This window comes from Populus euphratica, unplaced genomic scaffold, assembly GCF_000495115.2.
Source record: "Populus euphratica unplaced genomic scaffold, PopEup_1.0 scaffold6.1, whole genome shotgun sequence".
Taxonomy (NCBI): Eukaryota; Viridiplantae; Streptophyta; class Magnoliopsida; order Malpighiales; family Salicaceae; genus Populus; species Populus euphratica.
The window spans coordinates 3,316,749-3,339,860 of NW_011499849.1; the positions used below are offsets into that span (position 1 = coordinate 3,316,749).

At 32.0% G+C, this 23,112-nt stretch overlaps 3 protein-coding genes and 1 pseudogene across 7 annotated transcripts; all 4 read right to left on the reverse strand.

Annotated features, from left to right (window-relative positions):
• Nucleotides 1–5,742: 5,742 nt before the first annotated feature.
• On the reverse strand, nt 5,743–7,511 carry LOC105120677 (30S ribosomal protein S9, chloroplastic-like). The gene is made up of 2 exons (XM_011018974.1): nt 7,016–7,511; nt 5,743–6,184 (listed from the first exon to the last, which is right to left on the reverse strand). Exons 1-2 carry the CDS (start codon nt 7,361–7,363, stop codon nt 5,897–5,899), a joined length of 636 nt encoding a protein of 211 aa, XP_011017276.1. The 5' UTR covers nt 7,364–7,511; the 3' UTR covers nt 5,743–5,896.
• A 1,124-nt stretch (nt 7,512–8,635) lies between these two features.
• LOC105120849 (protein TRANSPARENT TESTA 12-like) lies at nt 8,636–9,939 on the reverse strand (annotated as a pseudogene).
• Nucleotides 9,940–9,954: 15 nt separating this feature from the next.
• Nucleotides 9,955–13,244, reverse strand: LOC105120678 (F-box/FBD/LRR-repeat protein At1g13570-like). 5 transcript variants are annotated; one of them, XR_841409.1, is made up of 7 exons: nt 13,065–13,243; nt 11,877–12,722; nt 11,388–11,543; nt 10,860–11,198; nt 10,386–10,713; nt 10,237–10,297; nt 9,955–10,099 (listed from the first exon to the last, which is right to left on the reverse strand). XR_841409.1 is itself a non-coding variant. In XM_011018978.1 (5 exons), the coding sequence occupies exons 1-5, from the start codon at nt 13,185–13,187 to the stop codon at nt 10,917–10,919; spliced, it is 1,308 nt and encodes a 435-aa protein (XP_011017280.1). In that variant the 5' UTR covers nt 13,188–13,244; the 3' UTR covers nt 10,715–10,916. The 5 variants fall into 5 exon arrangements, 3 of the variants coding, with proteins under 3 accessions (XP_011017280.1, XP_011017277.1, XP_011017281.1); XR_841408.1 differs by having other exon boundaries at nt 9,955–10,131; XM_011018978.1 differs by lacking the exons at nt 9,955–10,099; nt 10,237–10,297; nt 10,386–10,713 and having other exon boundaries at nt 10,715–11,198; nt 11,877–12,226; nt 12,326–12,722; nt 13,065–13,244.
• A 1,957-nt stretch (nt 13,245–15,201) lies between these two features.
• Nucleotides 15,202–15,961, reverse strand: LOC105120680 (calcium-binding protein CML37-like). The gene has a single exon (XM_011018980.1). It carries the CDS (start codon nt 15,746–15,748, stop codon nt 15,326–15,328), a length of 423 nt encoding a protein of 140 aa, XP_011017282.1. The 5' UTR covers nt 15,749–15,961; the 3' UTR covers nt 15,202–15,325.
• Nucleotides 15,962–23,112: the final 7,151 nt, after the last annotated feature.

Genomic DNA, 23,112 nt, shown 5'->3' on the forward strand with positions numbered 1-23,112 from the left:
CCTGAAAGCACACACAATTGAACTCAGACCCTAGCTATTTAACAATTATAGATTATATATGATGGACAAAAAGTAATTAAGAGAAACTTGATCCCCCAAGCAGGCAACGAAAGCATCCTATACACAGATCTTATTGCTCCAAGTCCTTGACCCTGAAATCCAAAGCTTAGAATAAGCACCCTGGTCTGTCCTATCTCCACGTGGAAAAATATTACAAGCATCGAAATTGAAGAGCAGTCAATGCATCAAACCTCCCTCCCAGTGTAATTCCAGTCAAACCTCCCTCCCAAAATCAAAAAATTGGGAATCAAAGTTAAAGATATTCGGTCCATTACTGTTACTGTTGTGAACTGATTAGCTAAAGAACATCAGCACAGAGTGAATAAAAATCGAAGCATCCCGAGCAATGACAAGTTAATTCCAAACATGCCCGCCCAAACATTCTTCAGAGCGCTGGAAAAGCAGAGACGATATTTTTAATACAGATACCAGCCACAAACAAACAGCATCAAAAGTCAAGTGCTGAGGAATAAGAATTGTAGACAGCATTGGGGGTTATTATGACCAGCTGCAGGGGCTATGATCAGCAAAGGTGAGCAGAGTACTTTCGCAAAGACAGGTTAAAGTAAGTCAGAATAGCGCAAACTGAGGACAGAGTGAAGAAACCAAACCAGCCAGACTAGAATTTCTCACATAAACAGAACCCGAGCACTGTCATAAGTAAGGTCCATAAAAACTGCCGTGAATGAGAACAGGAAAATATTCATAGATAGACACCTTGATTAGCCTCATACCAGAATTAATTCACTGTTAATCAAGCATTCTCTCTTAAACATGAAATGGAGACCCAAAACAATACCGCAAGGCAGAACTAGAACAATTGCAGGAAGCATGAAATCCAGGGTAAGGACAGAATTATTATCCCGCAACTCCTTGTCTAAACTGTTATCCAGATCTCTATCTGCAAAACTGATTGGATGATATACTCTCCAAATCATATATACATATCAAATCAATTTCAATCCGGAAAGTGACAGAATCCATGGGAATTTAAATAATTAATCCAAAAGCCATAAGAAGAATTAAAGGCAATTACAACAACAGAAGAGAATCCAAACTCACGATCTAAAAGTATTCGATAGCAATTTGAAGATCGAGAAACCCTAATTGCGCAGAACAGGACAACGAATCATAATTTATCGATCGTAGAAAGGAGAAAGAAACGAAGAAAAGGAGAAGAGGACAAGGTTACCCCCAAACCTGAAAACCGCGAGGACTGCGATAGAGAGACTCGCTCGATACCTAGGCTTCGCAGACAAGGAACGCAAGGGTAAGGACCTCTATTTATAGGAAAAAACTTGGAGATTAATGGACTGGATTAATTTTTTATTTTCCAGATCTACGATCAATATTTATTCTAATGTTAAAGACGATTAAGTTGACCGCCCACTTGCTTTGTTTTTTCGTAGTCCACCGACAAACTTTCAAGTTTTGAGACTTCAAACGCGCTCCCAACCTATAAAGAAATGCTATTTATGAAGGAAAAAAAAGTTCTAGACGCACACGTCATTGAAAAAATCGATGGAATATAATCGCCACGTCACCGTCCATCTTTCAACATTTTTTTTTTTAATCATGCATCGTTTTTTTTAAATCTAAGTTTATTTTTATATTTTTAAAATATTTTTTAAAAATTAAATTTTTATTTATTCTAAATTAATATTTTGAAATAAAATGCATTAATATCAAAAATAATTTTTAAAAAATAAAAAAAATATTATTTTATATATCATTTTTTAACACACTTTTATTACACATTCATGATTATAATTTTTTAATATTATTTTTTATTTAAAAATACATTAAACAAATTTAAAAAAATTCTTTATATTAATGTATTAAATTCATCATAAAATATTAAAAAATTTGTAATTTAATATTTTTTTATATTAAATACGCTCAAACACAAAAATAAATAATCTTTTAACTTGGACTCTCAGCCCATTACCTCCAACACTACCTAAATTTCTTATATTATTTTACTGTTTATATAATTAGTTGAGTACTTTAATATATATATCTTTAATTATTTTATAATAAATTCAAATCTTAACCTAGTCAGTTAACGCGGTGGAAATCTAAGGGTTCGATGGTTGGGTGCGAACCTATTTTATAAATTGTGACACGCAGCATATTATCCTTTAGCTTGGCTTGTTATGCACGCATGGGATAAACGCTAGCCTAGCTCTTTGTTTAATTGCCTTTTTCTTTGTTTCTTTGCACTCTTAAAAAAAAAATTGTTTTGCTTATTTTTTGTTTTAACATAATTCATAAACAACATTATAAATTTTTATTTGAATTTTAATATTTTTTTCAATTAGCATATATTTGATCTAAAATAATAACACTAATAAAAAATTATTTATGAAAATTTAATTTAAATCGGGTGTTTATTATTGAAATACTACATAGATTTGGAACATAATTTTATAACATTTATGATTTTTTTAATTTCTAGTCATATAAAATATAGATATATTATTTTAATATTATTTTTAACTCATTTTAATAGTTATAAAAAAATTAACAAGAATAATTTTTTTAATAAAAAATATTATGTTTGCTAAAATAAACAAGAAATACGTTAATATAAAAAATTATCTTTTTTCATGATTAATGATAGTGCAAGAGAATTTCTCAAGACCCGAGAATGTTTTTACATTTACAAAAATTCTGGTCTCCGTGCGATATAGCAGGGACATATAAACTAGGTTATATCAATTTCTAAAGGCCTGGTGGGCCATAATAGGAATTGAGAAGTTCTATATATATATATATAGACACACACCATGTGAAATTATCTTAATGTGATTTTGTTGATTTAATAATTTAAATTAAATTATATGAAGTTGTTATAATATAACTTTGTTGACATAACAAATTCAAGTAAAAAAGCTCAAAGAAAAAAAAAATAACCCTTATTATCCATATTACACTTTTGACCCGAGTTATGAAATTTAATATATTTGATTAATTGCCTTTTTTATTGTATAATAAAAATATATGAAAATATTTTTAAAATTAATTAAATATTAAATACTAAAATTAAAAAAATCAATAAAAATTAATATTATATGATAAGATTTTGAAAATTCATACAATTAAAAAAAACCTAGAAATACAATTAGTTAAAAAAAGACAAAACACATTTCGAGCGAGCTAGGTAGGCCTGACATGCATAAGCCAATTCTTTTTTCTTTTCTTTATACCATTCACTATTTTTTTAAAATAAAAAAATAAAAAAGTGACTAAGCACTAAGGCAGATTTTGGTCACCACAATGATGCCCGAAAAATTAAAAAAGTGATTTTATAGGCCTTAAATCCTATTTTTCAAGGTATCCTCACTTAAAAATACGTTGAGAACCCTTTTAAACCCTCATTAAGTCATATACTAGCCTTGAAACATCTAAAAACAACCAAATACAAAGTTTAAACTAAACTCAACCTGCATTTCAAGGATATCCAGAGAAAAAACTATCATTATTGAACTATTCTTATAAAATGAAACTCGTTAGCATCAAGAACGAGTTTAATATCAAGAACGAGTTTAGTCATCGAAAATAATCTAAATAATGATTTCCTTTTTTTTCAAGCAATTTTCTTTCTCATTTCTCAAGGTTATGGACTATAAAATAAATTAAATAAATACTAAGATAAAAAAAAATTGTTGAGAATTTGAGATTGGATTTTTTTTCTCTGTGTCTTGTATTTCAGTGATTTTTCTTTTAATTTTTTATTTTATATCTCTTCACTTATTTTTTGACAACCTGCACTCTCATTTCTCCAACTTAATATTTTAAATGTAAAGAAAATACAGTTTTAGATCAAATAAAAAACCTCATCAAACCAGGATTAGTGCCAAGAAAAATTAATAAAAAACTCTAGGAATAAAAAAAATTTAAAACATACCTCAATTATAATACTAGGAAAAAAGGATGAGCTTTTGTTTCAAAATCAATTTTAGTCTTCGTAGTTTTAATTATGTTAAATTAATAAAAACGAGTTTAATTTTACTAGATTGAACATAAATTTAATGCCATAACCTTTTTTTTAACATTGTGAGAAACCCTTGTAAAGTTAATCAAAATCTTTCGCAGCTTCAAATTAGCTAAGGATTGGTTTAAAAAAATCAATTTGAATTGAAAAATATATCCGAGTCTAGATCTACTTTCTCAGGCAAGATAGAAGCCAAATAACACTCTAAATGAATTCGTTTTATTGAATAAAACCTTTTGATATAAATATCAATTTTTTTTATAAATGTAATCGTGAACTTATACTTTCTCTCTTTTTTATTATATCTTGACAACTTTCGCTCTCATCTCTCCCATTTAAGGTTTTAAATACAAAAGAAAATGAAGTATTAGACTAGAATGTAAAAACCTCACTAAATAAGGATTACAACTGAAAAAAATTGAAAAAAAACTTAAGAAACCAAAAAACATACCTCAACTATAGTATTAAAAAAAGAATGAGAATTTGTTTCAAAGTCAATTTTGGTTTTCATAGTTTTAACTTTGTTGAATCAAGAACAATGAATTTAAATTTGTTAAAATGAACATTAATTTAATGTAACATCCTTTTTTAATACTGTGAGAAACCTTGAAAAGTTAACTGAAATCATTTACGGTTTTAAATTAGCCAAAAATTGAACATCCTTTTTTAGTACTGTAAGAAACCTTGAAAAGTTAACTGAAACCATTTACGGTTTTAAATTAGCCAAAAATTGATTAAAAAATAAAAAAATTAACATGTATTAAAAAACCTTTTAAGCTTAGATATACTTTCTCAAATAAGATGAAGGCCAAATAATACTCTAAATTAATAACTTTTGTTAAATGAAATTTATTCACACTAGCATCAACATTTTTTCGGTGCAGTGAGGAATAGTTTATTGCCTGCACCTAAAAGGTTTATAAGGCCCAGCGCACAAAATGGTAAGTCTAGAACAATGAGGGTCGAAAAAGTCCAGGCTGTCCAGCCTAGAAAATTTGGGGTATTAAATGAACTCCACGAACAAAGGGCCGAACGGCTCAATTCATCGCTTGTCTGCACCATTGTTTTCCAATTGTTTCTTCGGCGGATCCTCCTATGAAAAACCACACCTGCCGCTCAAGTTTAGATTTAGCTTTTTAATCCAAATATAATTTTTTAATTTTAAAAAATTATTTTAGACATAGTAGATTAAAATAATCTAAAAATATAAATTTTTTAAAAAATACTATTTCAAACGATTTTAAATAAAATCTGATATTAGAGTACAAAAAGGTGTTCGCATCTGCCTTCGCACAATAGCTTATAGTACACTCTCTTCTCCGGGCAAGGTTGATCAGTCTTTTTCAGGCGTGCTTTTCCTACATGAACTTTTGATGGATTTAAACATCGGGTTTATTTTCATTTCCCAACCTCTCCTGTGACGACATCCTGGTACTAATTAATGGTGATGCTAGTTGACTGAGTTAAGAAGCAACTGTGGTATAATTCACGGTTACTCTGGCAAATTCTTCACCTGTACCAAACTCGCCCTTCAATGAAAATGCTCAAGCACCTCTAGCCAATGACGAAGAAAAATCTGCTTCCCCCCTCCCGCGGGCAGGTTGGTGGACAAAATCCACTACTATCTATTCTACAGGCATTTCTAACCTAGGATGAATGATTCATGTTCAAAAGACCTACAAATGAAAAACAAAAATCACCAAAAATAAATTCCTCGTACTTTCTCCCAAAAATAATACAGTATCTGACGCTGAAATACGTTTTACATAAATGACCCAGCTACAAGAACATGTACAAACAAAGGCAGATCTGAGGAGATGCAAGCAATCATTTCCAATCTCAACGTTTGGAAAATTGTGGGGCCTTGCGAGCTTTCTTGAGACCAACCTTCTTCCTCTCAACTATTCTCGAGTCTCTGGTTAGAAGCCCTTCCCTTTTCAAGGGAATTCTGTGGTTCTGGCTCACCTTTAGCAATGCACGAGCAACGCCAAGGGAGATTGCCTGAGCCTGACCAGAGAGGCCACCTCCATGAGCCTTGACAAACACATCGTAGCTGCTCTCGTACCCCAGAGTTACCAGTGGGACTTTCACATACTGAAGCCACAATGGATTACCTTGGAGATATTCCTTCAGAGAAATACAAAGCCCATAAAAAAAATGTATCAAGCGAGGGGGGGGGGTGGCGGCATAATCACATTCAATACTCAGAGAACTCAAAAGGCCAGATTATTGCATTATAAGTACATGCGGTAGGGCTGCAATGTGTGTAAACTGCCATCCTCATTTGTGACTTTGGAACTTTGGTATCTACTGTATCACTTAGAATTGGGAAGAAAGCATGATAATTGAACCGCCCCTCATTGAAAAGCACATTTGTTCGAAAGGTCTACTACTTTGATTGAACACACAAGTCCTAGATTTGCAGTCACCAAGGTGCATGTTTTTACTATTGAGAGCAACTGTATATCCAAAAAAAAAAAGCATTGCAACTTCCGTCAGCCCGCTTCAAGGGACCAGAACTAGATCATTGGCGAAGGCTACTCTCAAGCAAAATGAAAACTAAATCACGGAAAGGTATAGCCTTTCCTTTTCCATTCAAAAACCCATAGCCAAGAAGAGCACTAGGAGTTGATCTTTTGAGAAATTAGCACCCAGTATAGTAACAATGAGCATGAAACACTCATTCTTCCATTAAATAATTAAGAAGGCAAGCATAAAATCCAGTCATTGCTCATAAAACAGCTTGTGCCATGTAATTTTTCCACACAACAAGTACTTTTCAGATAACAACTACGGAAATTTTAAGATAAAATCCGCAAAACCCATTTCAGTGTTGCTGCAATCACTCAGGAAGCACAAAATAAAATGAGAATATCAAGAACAATCAACCACCCAAAAAACCACAGTTCCCATAAAGGTGAAAGAAAATGTAAGAAAAGATGGAGAATTGGCATTTACCTTAGCGTCGCGATAATTGATTATAACTTTGCCAGTGCCTTCTTGAAGAACAACACGAGCAATAGCGCATTTTCGGCGACCAGTGCCATGAATAGGTTGAGCTGCGAAACCACCAGGGAGTCTCGATTTCACTAATTTCTTGAGATCCGTGGTAGTTGTTTCGGGAGAGGCAATGGTGGCGGTGACACGGAGAGTAAAGGGCAGTTTGTTGGAGTTGGAGTAGGGGGAGAGAGAGAGAGAATGAGATTTGGACCGAGAAAATGAAAGGGTGTTTGGTTTTTGGGAAATTTGAGAGGAAAATGAGAGTGAAGAGAGGGATGATGCAAGAGAGGAGATTGAGATTGACATTTTTTCGGTTTCGAGGAAAACGGAAAAGATTAGTGCTTTTATTTTAGTAGACTTTGAGATTGGGAGGGGAAAGAAAGGAAGATGGAACGTACGTTGAGCGGGTGGAGCTGGGGAAGGAAGGGGATAATGTTTCCTCAATTGACGATAATGCCCATAGTTCTACGATGAAGGTTTTTGTAATAAAAAAAGACTGATGATGGCGTGCCGTTAAAATTGACCACTTCGATGATACCTAGCGTGGTTGGGATTATAATTATAATTGTTTTTTAAAATATTTTTTATTTAAAAAAATATATTAATAATATTTTTTTTATATTTTTAAAATTATTTTTAAAAATAAAAAATTAAAATAATTTAAAAACATTAAAAATATATTAATTTAAAAAAATAAAAAAAATTTCACATATTTTTAGAAATATTTTTAAAAAACACTCCAAACAGACACGAAGTAGTCAACATATTTTATTTATCATTTAAATTCAGTTTTTTTTTTTTCCACTTCAAACCAAGAATAAAAATAAATAAATAAAGCTTTGAATTATTATTTTTTTAAATCAAATGAAATGACAATGGATTAGTTGCAAAGTAAGAGGACCAAAGTTAAAGTTTTGAGTGAATTTCAAACGATCATCGAGTTTCTTCGTGGTTTTTAATTTGATCCCATCCTTTAATTTTTCCCTTGCATAACAAATCTTCAATTTGGCCATAGAAGGATCCAATAAAAAAAAAAAGTTTGAGGATAAAAATATCAAAAGAAAAGAGTCATTGCTCCAATGTGAAAATGTGAGGGGTTGAATAATAAAAATATATAAGGTGAAAGCATGAATTGCAAATGTGAAAATGCGAGGGGATATATAGTAAAAACAGTGAAAGAGTTGTTTTAGTTTCTTTTGTAATGGTAATTTCGTACAATAATGGGGCAGAAATATTTAAAAGTTTAAGGTTTTAAATAAATATCAAAATATTATTTATATTATTTTTTAATATTTTTTATATGAAAATTTTATAGGCTTAAAATTTATATAAATTTATATATTTTTATCAAATAAATAATAACAATAAATTTTTTTATTTGAAAATTTTGTAGGCTTAAAATTTACATTATTTTTTACTTAATTTTTATCAAATAAATAATACCAGTAAAATTTAAATTTATAATTATTTAATAATTAAAAATTAAAAATCATATTAAAAAATTATTTCAATACAAAAACTTAATTTTTTTAAATAAAATTCCAATTTATGTTATTCTTTATCTGATGTCATCAACTGCTATTTAGGCACACGACCTGTTATCACCCCCAGTATCATCACGTACCAAAACTCCAAGCTGCAATTGAACTGATCAAAAACATCAGCATAACGCGCTATACAATACACTGAATTATGATGGATTAAAGACAGGAATTATTACCATAACATAACAGCAGAAGCCAAAGCAAGCTTATTAAAACCCCACAAATTTGGAAATGCTAGCCACGAGAATCCAGTCCAAGCACCATCTGATTTCGTAATGAAAATGTACAACAATTGTCCAATAAATATAAGCCACCATGAAGTATTCAGTGTGATTGCTGCTCCAGTTAAGCCCCATCCATGTTTCAGTATTAGCAGCCAGCTAAATAATGCGTGCAACGCCAGTACCACAGCTGATACCCAGGCCATGGCCATGACTTTCCCCTGTGCTTGCAAGAACTTTTGAATGGGAAAATTAATTGCATAAGCAAACAATTGTGGAAGCATACACCAAGCAAATTTCACTGTAACCCAAATCCCCAACCAACCGTGACAATATTGTTCCATCCACAAGTGAATGGAGGAGGCAAGTTTACTCTGAAACCCGCACCGGATCATTTTGGTCTTTCCTTCTTTTTTTCCAGCTGGGTTGTTTATTCCGATGAATCCATTAGTTAACGTTTGTTTCTGTCCTACCAACTTGTTTGTATCAGAACAGATTATTGACCATGGAGTGAAAAAATTAGGGGGGAATATCTAGTACTAACCAGCAGCTTCAGATATCTGCGTAGTCTCTCCAGAGAGCTCTATAATGGGGGGAGACCAAACATAAAGTGGTATCAATAAGCAAGCTTGTCAAGAGAATGATCCATGATCTCTGCATGTATATGCCCAACATTCTCAGCTTTCCAGCACCATATGCTTGCCCACATCGTGTCTCCAATGCACTACCCATTCCCAACTACATTCAACATAAAAATTAACGATATATCAAGAAGATGTCTGTGCATTTTCAAAGTATAAAGCAAAATATTGGTGGGTAAGGCAAAAAATGTACCATGACCCTAAATGCTAGACCAGCAATGACAGAATTCTCAACAGAAAAAGCAGCAAGATCAAGCTCATTGAGGAGACCCGCAAAGGTTTGAGTGAGTGCACCAAGCGAGTTTTGACATCTGGCATTAAGAATTGCTGGCCCTGCAAGCTTCCATAACCTCTTTGATTCTTGCCCGAACTCATTAACAATGCTAAAAAGTTTTTGCTCATGATGCCCAATATTGTTCTGGCTAGGTAGAAGTGGAGTAATATCAGTGGCCATAACTTCTTTAGCTACCAATACACTTTAGCTATGGTTATCTGGCTGTGTTATGATTACAAGGTTGGTTGTGTGAGAGAGTTTCGACAAACCGAAGTAACACTGGCCCTTTCTTGGGATTAACGATGTCCTGCTTCCCTCTTAAATGGATTTCGGTGGTGATTGGGTGGAGCTGCGACCATGAACTAAGAACCATACTTGACCGTGACTCCATATTCTTGATTGAAGGAAATTAAATGAGGAAATACATAAAGCAAACCGAGTCCTGTTAATATTAGAATAGGACCTAAAGTTAAGGTAGCATGAATAACTTGCTACTCACCAAGATCCTTCGTTGGCTTGGAACATATTTGTAACTCACATGATTTGTACAGCATGCAGTACTGTCCAAAACGTAGAAAGAAAGATACTTTAAGGTGTTGGTTCAATAAAATGAGATTTCTATTTTCCGTGTTTTAGATAATAAAATACCATACTCTCAAGATTTATGAACGACAACTAGCCCCATGCCTGGCTACTCCTTTGATTTAATTCTATTTAGAGTGTTGAAAGAGAGCATTCTGTTTAGATTTGAGACGGGTGGCCTTGATTAGGAGGGTAGAGTTAGAAAAGTAAAGGATATATTCCTATGGATATCCTGGTTTCAGAGATGACCATCAACACAAAAGAGAGACAATCATTAAGTTGAAAGGCCAATATCAGCACAGCACATTGTCAAAACAATCACATCCCAACTGCCGAACATAAAAACACCGCAGAACAATAAAAGAGCTCGCGCAACCTGCTAATCATAAAATGGCTGCAAAGACCAGAAGCTGAATCGTGCATTCAAGCATATGATTTCAGATTAACTACATAGTGACAAGTTTCTAATTGTAACTGGCCATTTTTTTAATCACACAAAAATGAAGAGTGCAGACACAGAAAAGGTTAGTTTCTATTTACATTTACATGGGAAGCATTTTACAGCGCAGCAGTGCCTGCCCAAAACGCAGTCCATAGTTATAGCTCCAGATGAAAGACTTCTGCTTGGATTGAGGCTCGCTGAAAATGCAGCAATTGGTTTACCAACTCCCATCCTCCCTCCTTGGAAACAGGCTTAATGGTCATCTTCTCAAGCACAGGAGAGTTTGAAAGCAGAAATTTAATGCAATCAAGTTCAGATCTAATGCCAGAGATGCCAACTATTTTCGCCAGTCGCAATTGGCCAAATAAACACTTCCAGTGGTCATCGTCCCAGAAATCAGTTACTGGTCCCACAACAGCTTGTTCCTCAGGGCGGGCCTACATGGAATCCAGGATATAAGAAACCAATAAATCTCCATGTAGTGGTATAAGATATAAATTGATCAGGCAATTTTTTTTCCTCCCCTTCCTCTCTTTCTTTATTTCCTTCTTCTTTGTTTTAAGGAAAAAAAAAATCGTGATGCAATCAATATAAAGTTTCACATAAGCATATCGAAGGTCATTTACCAATATCTCTACTTCTTGCAAATTGGGGCAGCTTCTCAAGAGACACAAGGCAGCTGAATTCTCTTCATAGTCATTGAAATTTAAGCGTATAGAAAGGTAGTTCAGATCAATGCATGGCTTTGGCAACTTGCTTGGAACTTTGCCGACAGCCAAATACTGGAGGAAAGAAAAGAGACAAAATGATGAAATAACCTAGAAATCTTATAATAAGGATAATAAGGTAGCACATAGCATATTTCCACTAGCCCTTTCAAATTTCCAATAGCTACAGTGGAATTAGAAAACAAAGGATCACCAAGAAATACATGAGTTGTTAAATGAAATCCAAAATTATCAAATCTTCAGCATTACAAGTATTGAAAACAAGGACACAAATTGATGCAGTTCAAAAACAATGAAATTACTTCAGATAATCTGTATAATTCAATCAATTTGTTAAAATTTCAAGGGAGACTGATGTACTATAGATAATGTTGGTGGAGATATTACCTTAAGAAAGTAACTCTGAATCTCAAGTCTTTGAATATGGGGCAGATTAACAAAAAACCTGAGCAATTTACCAGAACTCCCATAAGACACATTCTGGTCATTTTTGACGTTCACATACAATCCAATGGAGACCAGAGTCAATACAAAAGTATTCTCAAAACTAACATCATCAAAAACACCTCCGACGTCAAAAAATTGAAGATTAGGTGCATTGATGTTAAGATGAGTAAAACCATCAAAGTTAATCAATGTCAGCCTCTCAAGCATAGCAAAGCTAGAAATCAGCTTCTCAAACACCTCCTGTGCCAGGGTAACATGCTGAAGGTCAAGATTCTTCAAGTTCTGGAATCCTTTGAAAGCCAAAGGAGGTTTTAGCAAACAATTAAATAATTCTAAATGAACCAAGTTCTTAAACGAGAACAAACAAGAAGGCAACTTATACTGCTGGCCTTTCCATATCTCAAGTACAAATCCTTTGGTAGAACCTCTCGATAAATGAAGAATCCATCGATCAATATCACTGACACCTAAAAGATCGCAGTGAGATAGTTTGAACTTGTAAATTGGACCATTGTGAAGTAAAAGTATATGATCGATAATATTGACAAGCTTGTTCTTAATTGTAGTTTGATCTTGGGAAGAGATTGAGATGCCTTGAGAATCAAACACAATATGAGGAATTTGAGACCATTTGTACCTCCACTTTCTTTTTAACGCACTAGTTCTCACTGCATCCCTAATCGGCAAAAGTGATAGAATTTGGCGTAAAACATGCCCAGGTAAGCTGCTGATTCTGTCCAGCTCTGTGTCTATTTCACATGGGAATTTGGGTGGTTCTCTTTGCATCTAATATATTTGAAAAAGAAAACAAATTCAGAACTCAGGCATCGAGAAACGGCGAATGTTAACTAGAATATTATACAATCACAAGGACAGAAGCAACGTACAACATTACTCATGCTAAGCTAGATTTTCTCAAGGGCGACGCTCAACCCAACAAAATGTGATTCACCAACGAAAGAAGGATGAGAGCTATTATGGGTTTCCTTAGGGTTTAAAATCTTGGAGGCAAAATAAATGATAAATTGAGATAAAGAACAGAATTTTTTTTTTTTTTTATGAGTGTAAAATGGAAACGGTTTATGTTGCATAATAATAAATTGAATGGAAATATTTTGAAGACTTAACTGGAGGAGGAGGAGCAGCAGCAGCAATTTCAATAGAACTGAAACAGAGAGAACAGAGATGCAAGTAAGAGTGCTGAGCTCTTGGTGCGGAAAACCTAACGACTACCCAATACAAAGCTTTCATGGATAACTAAAAAAGGTAAGAACCATTCCATTGACGGGATATTCGGGGCTGTTTGTTTTTTTTTCCCCCCTGTAGAAACCGTGATTTTTTGAAAAAATAAAAGTTTAAAATTAATTTTTATATATACGTTTTAAAAATATTATTTTTATATATTAAAATTTTTATTTTAAAAATAATCATTATAATACTCCCAGAACTACTAAAGATGTTTGTGTGAAAATCAAACATGTTCCAAACCGGACTAAATGACACAATACATACCTATAAATAAGCAACAACATCTAAATTATACATTATATATTGTATTATGTATTATACATTGTATCCAAACCACTATGTATAGTAATTTTTCCATCCCTTCATTCTTTTTAATATTTTCATTTATTAAACTTTTTTTTTTAATTTCATACTTACTTATAAGTTATATTGGCAAGGTTTTACATATATTTGATTTGCATACTCTCTTGTATTTAAGGTATTAATTTTTTCTCGTTGGTTTTCAATTTTATAAATATTTATTTTAAATTTTAAAAAATTATTAAATCAAATAAAATTTATAATCCAGATTAGAAGGTTAAATAGCTAACTTTAGTTACACAAAGATTAAATTTTAGGATTTGTTTATTTAAATAATTATTAATTTATTTAATTAAATGTATGTGTGAACTTTTTGAATTTCATATGTGTTTTTTAATGTATAAAAACACATTATAAAAGCTTGTATATTTAATTTTTTTAAGACAAAAATATTCCGCTCATGATAAAACATAAGTTAAATAATTAATTTTTAACTTGAGTTTTATTTTTATATGTTTATAGATTTAAATATATATGCACTCTAGGCCTTTATTAAATAATTTCTTATGTTTCATGTACTTTTATTTTTTTATTATAATAAACTAAATATTTTTTCTCATTAACCTAATATATTTATAAACTTTGAGCTACGAGAAGAAGATTGCTTGAATAGTTCGACTTTTCCACTATTCGTATCTGATTTCAGTGTTTTAGTGACCGACACAAAGATGGTGGACTGATCAGATTCTAGACTGTTTTCGTCAATAGAATTATCTGTATTGACTGGACTTCCATTAGAAGAAGATGGCTTAAAAACCTTGTCCATTTCATTTCTCGAAGTTGAATTCAGTATGTCGTTGATTGAAACACCATTGTCTGGAGAATCCATCACCAGAAGCTCCATGGTGGATAGATCAGAATCCAAACTGTTTTTGGCAGGCTTATCTGCATTGGAAGGACTTTACTGAGAAAAAGATAGCAAAGACCTTATCTATTTCACCACTCATTGCTGAACTCAATTTCATTGACTGAAACACCGATGTCTTTGGAATTTGTTACGTACAGGGAGCACCATGGGAGACCGATCAGAATCCAAACTGCTTTTGGAAGACTAAATGGAAGCAAACCTGCTATCAGCAGGATTATCAGCGTTGACATGACTTTCCTTGGAGGAAGATGGCATGGAAACCTTCTCTGCTTCCATTTTCATCGACGAATTTGGTGCTTCATTGGCTGAAACACCGCTATCCATTTTCATTGACAAGGCCCTTTCTTCGCGAAGCTTCAGTTTTTTTCCTCTTTAATTTTAAAATTCCACAAGAGGAGAAAAGGAAGAAGAGGAAATGAAAGGTTCCTTTTAGTTTAAGCAGGAAAAAAGAATATACCTCAAAAAAACAAGAACAAGAAGTTAAAGAACAGAATGAGAGATCGTAGACAGCAAAGTTAATGCAATACATGCCGGAACAAGTGCATTGATAATGCCGATTGCCGAACAGCAGTTGGCGTTTTGGCTGGCATTTCTGGACTGTGGTGTCCTCGATCAAGAAAAAGACCAGGCTGCGTATTCATCAACTTTCACTGGACCAATAAGCAGATGTGACATATCAAAAATACATCAAAACTCTGGATAAGTTTATATGTACGTTTCTTTGACAGATTTTCTTCATCTGTAGTCGTTATAACAAATGAATTATGAAAAGAAAATTCATGAAAAATGTGAACTCCAAGAGTTAAACAATAAAAGAATCTCGTCTTTATTCTTACAACGTACAAGACTTGAAGAATCCCATGAAAGAAACAATTGGTTTACATGTTATGCAATGGTACAATACATAAGAACATCACTTCATCATAACCATAAATTCTTCAAAGCTAAGAACACCATCCCCGTTAAGGTCAAACTTGTTTATCATCACTTCGCATTCATCAATTGATCTTGACTCTCCAAGTCTACCAAGCATTGTTTTCAAGTCCTTGGCTCTGATAAACCCACAATTATCCATATCATACAAGCGAAAAGCCTCTCTCAAATCGTGCAACTTCTCTTCTTCACCTCCAGCTTCCATTAGTCTAACAAGATCTTCCAATCCCAACAAGCCATCTCCGTCTGAGTCCAACGACTCCACAGCAAGTTCTGCCTCCTTCATGAGCAAATCTCCTCCAATCAAACTTAGACGATGACTTAACTCAGATGGCGAGACCTTCCCATCACCATCTTCATCAAGGCGGCGAAAAACAACTTCAAATTCTTCAGCGTTAACCATGTTAGAATATCGACCTAAGATGACGAAGAAGAGATTAACTTGTTTTGCAAGCAAATGACAGATATCTCACTTCTTGAATTATGATACAAAATGGAGGATTAAACATCCTATTTATAAATTTGAAGGCCGTGTTCCGCTTACAAGGTCTTTGGAGCGACCATCTCCATCACCCGAGGAAGAAGTTGCATTAACGAATTTTTAAATACAACAAGAGAAAGTTCAAACTAGAGAAGGTGGTGAGAAGAGAATAAGAATGCCGTGGCTGCAATAATTTAGTATTTTGGCAAGGAGGAGGAACCTGACTGCACACGGAGAATTCACTGTGTAGAAGAATAATGGGTAATGGTCAACATCTGCCTTGACAATTTCTGTTTTAGTGCATAGGTACTTCGGTCTAATTACATAACACTAGAGTTTTAAGTAACATGTGTTCGATTCATGAGGCCAATAACCAGAATAATTACTAACATTAGATGTGGAAATGCAAGTCCAAAGTCAGCACATCCCAATTCTTAAACGGGTCATGACCGAAACGGGTCGGTCGGAAACAATCTGTCGACCATACAGAGAAAAATGGGAAAAGCCCTTGCAAATTTCTTGTAAAGTTTTCAGGTGACTGCTTAAAGTTATTATATAAATATCCAAGTTGGTAAATCCTAAAAAATATAATTTAATTTGTTAAGTTTTGAATTTATTTTTTAGATACCAGTTGTTTAAATTTTATAAATTTAAAAATTACTAAAAATTTATATAATTATTAACTTTAAAACCTATAAAATTAGTCAAGATGTATACAAACTAGTATAAACATCCAAGTTAATAAAAAAATTATATTTTCTAAAAAACTATTCATTTAAATGTATATTCTAAAATCATATGAGAAAATAATTTAATCTCAATTATATATAAACTAACTAAATTATCGACTAAAAAACATTACCTTAAAATTCATTTAAAAATCCTCAAATTCAAAATTCCATTCAAGACGTGGTACCTACCCTCTTGTTTAGTATAATTCTAAGATATAATAATCATGGGGATCAAGTACGTTTGCTTTGTTGAGTTTTTTTCTTTTCAAAAATGTATATAGCGGGTATATCTTTAATTAATAATTTAAATAAAAATTTAATCTCAATTAACACACAAATTAATTCACCCAATAAGAGAGAAAGTTATCTTATCTACTTTAAACCCCGTTATCTAGCATTATTGTTACTATACATTTCTCTAGCATTTAAGTGCGAAATATTTACACATTGTATGGTTACCGAATTACAAATTAGGTTATTTAATTTGATCTCTTCTATGAAATTTGGAAGAACGTAAAATACTTATTAATTTATGCTCTTTGATGGAAACAATCAAGGGCTTGACTTACTATTTCTTGTCAAAGAATCGGTGGGAGGAGAGATCGCGCAGCCATTTGGATTACAAGATTTTCATCCCTATCAATTAATTGGCCATTACTATAGACCTTGAAATCGTCTCAAACTGGATTTGTTTATAATGGAAATTTGTTTTGACCTTCATTTCATTTAATATATAGGGCCCTGTCTTCCCTTCACAGACGTCGTACGGTCAAATTCTATCTAATGATGTAGAAAATTTCAGCATGTTCCAGCCAATGAACTACGCTTAATTGCGGGATATAGCAAAGAAAGGATCTATTCTGGGAATGAAGCCTCAGAATATATACATGGTTGCTAAATCAATTGCGCCTCACAAGTCTTTTTGAATTATTCACGCGAAGCAAAGCTAGATTATTTAACATGTTGTCTGATTTCCTTTCTGTTTTTTTGACTTGTTCAAAACGAGAGATTCCAATATGGTGTTGGCAACTGTCTCTTTGATTTACCATTTCCAAACATTTATTTAATTTGCACCTACCATTGTCCAAAAACTAGATGAGTTTCTGTGCTTGCTTCCAAGAAAGGCCAGCGTTTAATTATAATTTTTTCGTGGTATATATCTTCCATCAAAAGAAAATTATTCCTTAATAGTTTGAGTGCAAAGTTGTTCTTCTCTTTTCGATCAAACATTACAAGGAAGTTTCTTAATAAAGTTATTTTCGACACAAACCCTACGAGGAAGTTTCTCAAGTGCCATTTAGAGAAATCCAAGAACATTCAACTTGAAATGCTTTTCGTACATTAATGAGATAAAGAAATTCTCTGAAACGTTTTCCATGTTTTGAATACCGTATCAGATAATCCAAATCGGATAATTGGAGGTTTCGAAAATCCAGTTTTCAGCGAATGATGTAGCTTTGGCTTTTAACACAAGAGACTCGAGAAACCATAGATTACGATAGCTGTTCAACATGCTAGGAAGATTAACAATGATCAATGCGACTTCAACAGAAGATTAGATAAAGGATATCGTTTTTGTGCCTAAAACTAGCTTGCCGGCGCCTAATTAAGTAAGGTTTTACATTTATTTTTTTAATTCGTCACAAACATTTATGCATCAAAATCTTTTTTAATTGTTTTTCTTTTATCCTACAAGGAATTTGTTTCCCTAAAAACATGATCCGAAAGTATCATATAATTACCTTAAACGTCTAAATAACTTTGACTCTGTGATGGTGCTTTACTGTTCATGTGCAGCGTGAAGCTCCTCGTTTCATCTTTTTCTTCTTGTTTTTGTTTTAAAAATTAGTTCTTAGATTTTTTTTTATTCAGTGTTTTTTATTTTTTTTACAAATTAATCCTTAGGCTTTTCCTTTCTTTTTTATTTAATTTTTTTGGCCTAAATGTATGAGAAAATTTTTCAATTTAATTAGAAACAAAATTTTCAATTTAATTAGAAACTAACTACCATACTAAAAATTTTCAAACCCTAAATATTTTTTTTGAATGATTTGATTTGTATAGTTGATCTTTGCTCATTGCAGTGAATATTTGAGGTGATTCGCGTTATTGCATAGTAACCCAAGGGTAGCTATCAAGGATTTATTGTTGTGGTGTTCAATATTAAATGCGTAAATATTTCGGATCTCGGTTATTGGCTACCAAATATTTGAATTAAAAATATACACATGTGATTTTACTTTGTCTTTGAAATATATTCCTTAATGTTGCAATCTCAACTTGAAATTTTTATACTTGTATAATTGTGTTTGTTATGATGTATAAGTTATCATTTATTTTTAAAAATCAACCCATAATAAATTATACATTCTCAGCTCTTATTATTGGATGTTGATTATTAGATATTTGAATTGATGAATAATTGTGTTTATTATGATGTATAAGTTATCATTTATTTTAAAAAATCAACCCATAATAAATCATATATTCTCAGCTTTTATTATTGAATGTTGATTATTAGATATTTGAATTGATGAATATATATTAATATATGTTCATGTTATAAGAAGATTTGGACTAGATCAACATGATCTTATATAAAACCATCTAAAGTGAGTAATGGCTTTCATATCCATTTCAATCCATTTAATCATTGTAATTTCAATATTTATCAATAATTAACTATTTATATAGGTTCAATATCTAACTGTTGTCTAAGCAAGTATCATATTGTTTTCATCAAGTTTAAATTCGAAAACATTCTTTTAATTTAGATTTTAGAAAAAAATATGTCATTTCAGATAATTTTAAATATAATAAACACTTTTTATTTTTCTAATAAGTAACAATACAATTTACCTTAAGTAAGATATATAGGGTAATTGTTATCTTTTTTATTACATAACTAATTTATTATTTAGAATATCTAAAAAATTAGTTAGAATTTTTAGTTACTATAAAAATAAATAATGACTCTTTTTCTTTAATTTTACCTCTTTTTACTTTTACCTCATATCGATATCTCTTGCAAAAACTGTTTGGTGTTCCCTTTCTTTTCCATTTTGTTTTGCTAAAAAAAAGATAAAAGAAATGGCCATGAATGTCTATTGTGTAGAAAATTTATGGATATTATTGGATAGCATTTGATTCCTATCCCAAAACCAAAGGGGAGGATGACATACAAGCCTAGGTGTGAAACACCTGGTGCGCCTAGTCTGAAGAAGGAAAACGAGTTTCTCTTCATTTCTTTGAGGAGTTTCGTTGTTTTTAAGGTGACTCTCTAAAATCTGATGAATGCATTGACCACCAAGGGATTTTCAATTTTTTTTACTATATATTAGTGAAAAAAATACATGAAAATACTCCTTTTAAACCCTCTCAGCACGATTATTAACTTAAAAAGCCAATTTTAACTAGGAAATCAACATAAAAATCAATGGCATCTGAACGGTGTTCAATATCGCATGCCATCTTTCCGGTACAAGCCCAATTTCAGCAGCACGTTCCTCATATCAATTTATTCTAAGCCAAGTACACAAATGGGCCGAACCCTATACATGCTCAAACTTCTTCTTCTTTATCCTTAGAAATGCACACACACATATATCAATAATTTTATAATTACTGTTGATGATTTATGTTACCTGGTGATCAATATATCATTTGTGTTAATGTCCTTCATGCATCTCATGCTCGTAATGTGGAAGAGAGAACTTCTCAACGAGACATATATCACACAACCTTCGCTCCAAGTATTGGAATCCTCAGGCTAGCTAGGCCTGCTCAAGTCACTGTATGATTGGAAGATCTTATTTACAGAATACAATGAATGAACACACAACTAGTCAGAAATCTAATAAAGAGAAAACCTTCACGGAGTAAGATAATTGTTAAGACAACAATAATGTTACAACACGCTCACGATACTTCATAAAAAGTTATTGTTATTATTATTATTACTATCCATCAATTTTCTATCACATCATATTACCAGTGCTAGAAGTTTTTGTTGGCAATGTATTGAACACTTGAGTATGATTGGCAATGTATTGAAGTCTTTAATATGATTGGTTTATTCCATTTACGAACAGATCAATCTAATAATTTCTCCCATTCTAAAATCTAGAGACTATGCTGGGTAGAAAACATAGGCATGTTAAGTTTATCAGAAAAAATTGTTACACATTTTATGATTGATCACAACGCAGTTGCTCACCAGCAAAGATCAACTTTTACAGGAAGCGGAAAGAGGACGGGTTCTTGATGGATAGTGCGAAGGGACATCGGAATTTAAACCAACGTACAAAAACGGTGCTGGAAGCGGAAATTACGATACAAGTTACAAGGTCACCGAATGTTTTCTCACAGTAATTGTTTCTTTGACTTTGTAGTTTGTGATTAGTACCTGAATTTTGTTTTCTTGGATGTTTCAACTACTCAGGTGCGAATCCCATCATGGACAGACCGGATCTTGTTCAAGATTCAGTGCAAGTTTGCTTTCTCACGAGCCGGTTGATGATGTTCACAGTTCAGATCACAAGCCAGTAGAAATCAGTTGTAATTCTTTCTCTTTTCTCTGTCATATCAGCTTGTTTATTTCTGTGTCCCCCCAAATGATGTAGTCCAAAAATTAATTTCAAATAATCATTGATATGTTTTTACAAACCCAGTATCTAAATCTCACATCAAAAAATTATAAAAATTTCTTGGAACTTATATAATGTAAAGATGAAAAAGTTAAAATGGGACGTGTAAAGTGTTAAAGCTTTTAAAAGGAATTAACTTTAAGACTAAGCATGCTTTGAGCTTAAGCCATGTGAGTGCAGGCTTAGCTCGGCTATTGGTTCTAGTTCTACAGTCCTACGCTAGCATTCAGTACTTTAGCTTGAAAGAGAGATATTTTTCACAAGAGGCAATAACTCTTCTGCCCTTTTCTTCCATGTTTTTTTATTCTATCTCCTGAGTCAGTTTTCTAAGTTCGTGGACATGATCTGCATCTCTTTTTACATCCAAATATTTCAATAAGTAAATATATTAAATAAATTATTTTGTATTAACTTACAAGTATTTTTTTTAAGTTGTTTATTTGATAGTAATTTTTCAAAATTAAATTTTCGAATTAACTAAGTAAAAATACTTCTTTTATGCTCATTAAATTATGCATAGTTAAAATACAATTAATTCTAAAACTCAAACAGTGCGTCGTTAGTGATGTATCAAATATAAAACATATTTGTTTTTTATTATAAAAGTGTTTTTTAATTATTTATTTATTTTAAGATTATTTTAATATATTAATATAAAAAATAAATTTTTAAAAATAAAAAATAATTACTATTACATTACCATACAAATAAATTGCATTTAAAAATGCCCGTGCTTTCGAAATGATCGACGGAGCAAATTGAGGCCTAAATATTACTTTATTACTCGCATACGATTTCAAAAAGGGATTTTAATTTGTTTAACCTAGAGCCATCATTGCCGACATTGACTAAATTGACATAAAGGCATGTCAAATTGGATCACCTGCCTGACCAAATATGAAGATTGCCCCACTTGACCTTTCGCTCTAGGAGTGGAGAAATGCACAAGATGTACTTAATCACTAGTTTTTTAATCCGCGCGCCAGACATCGGGGTGATAATTTTTTTTTTTCAAAAAAAGTAAAAACACTATTAAGTTAAAAATTCAATTTATAATAAATAAATAATTTTTAAAATATTGATATCATGATGCACTTTAAACAACATTTTAAAATAACAATATTGAGATGCTATTATATAAGATCAATCAAAATTAAAGGTATTTAACATGGACGCTTTTGTTGTTTTGACCTATAAATGAGGAGCTTTTTTTTTTTTTTTTTTTTTTATTACAAAGAAGAGGCCTGAACACAAGACCTCTTAATCCGGGGAAGGGCAATCCTACTTCCAGATAATCTAGACTTGCTAGGTGGCTATCCATGAAGAGATTGCATGTAAGAAGGAGAGAAAGAGCTGCAGTGTTTGCATGAACACAGAGCCAAATGGAAAGGGCAAAACAAGGATGGTGCTATAAGCCTACCAAAGTACAGTTCGTGCCTTTTGTTTTGAGAAGTGTTTATGAGATTTTGATGGGCATATAATTATAATTTTTTAATACATCATGTTGAGAGATCGTTAGGAAAGACCGTGTTTAACACTTGATCTTCGATTAACTCCCTACATCTACATGAAACAACTAGTTTGATTTCTGTATATGATAGATGAAGCGTTTTTTTTATCAACACAACAAATTAATATGAGTGTTATTAATGTTTTTCTGCCTTAAAACTATAAATTAAAAAGCTTATTAGTATATTTTATTAAATAAATTGAGAATTTTATACGCTAATAAACAATAATAAATTTGTGGATTCTAAAAAAAAATTCCGTGTCAAGAAATTGATATAAAAATATTATTATTTTAAAAAAATTAAATATTTATTTTAGTTTGAAATTAGATTTTTATAACTTTAATTTGTTTGAATTAATAAAATTTTATTTTATTTTATTAAATCAAATATTAATTTAA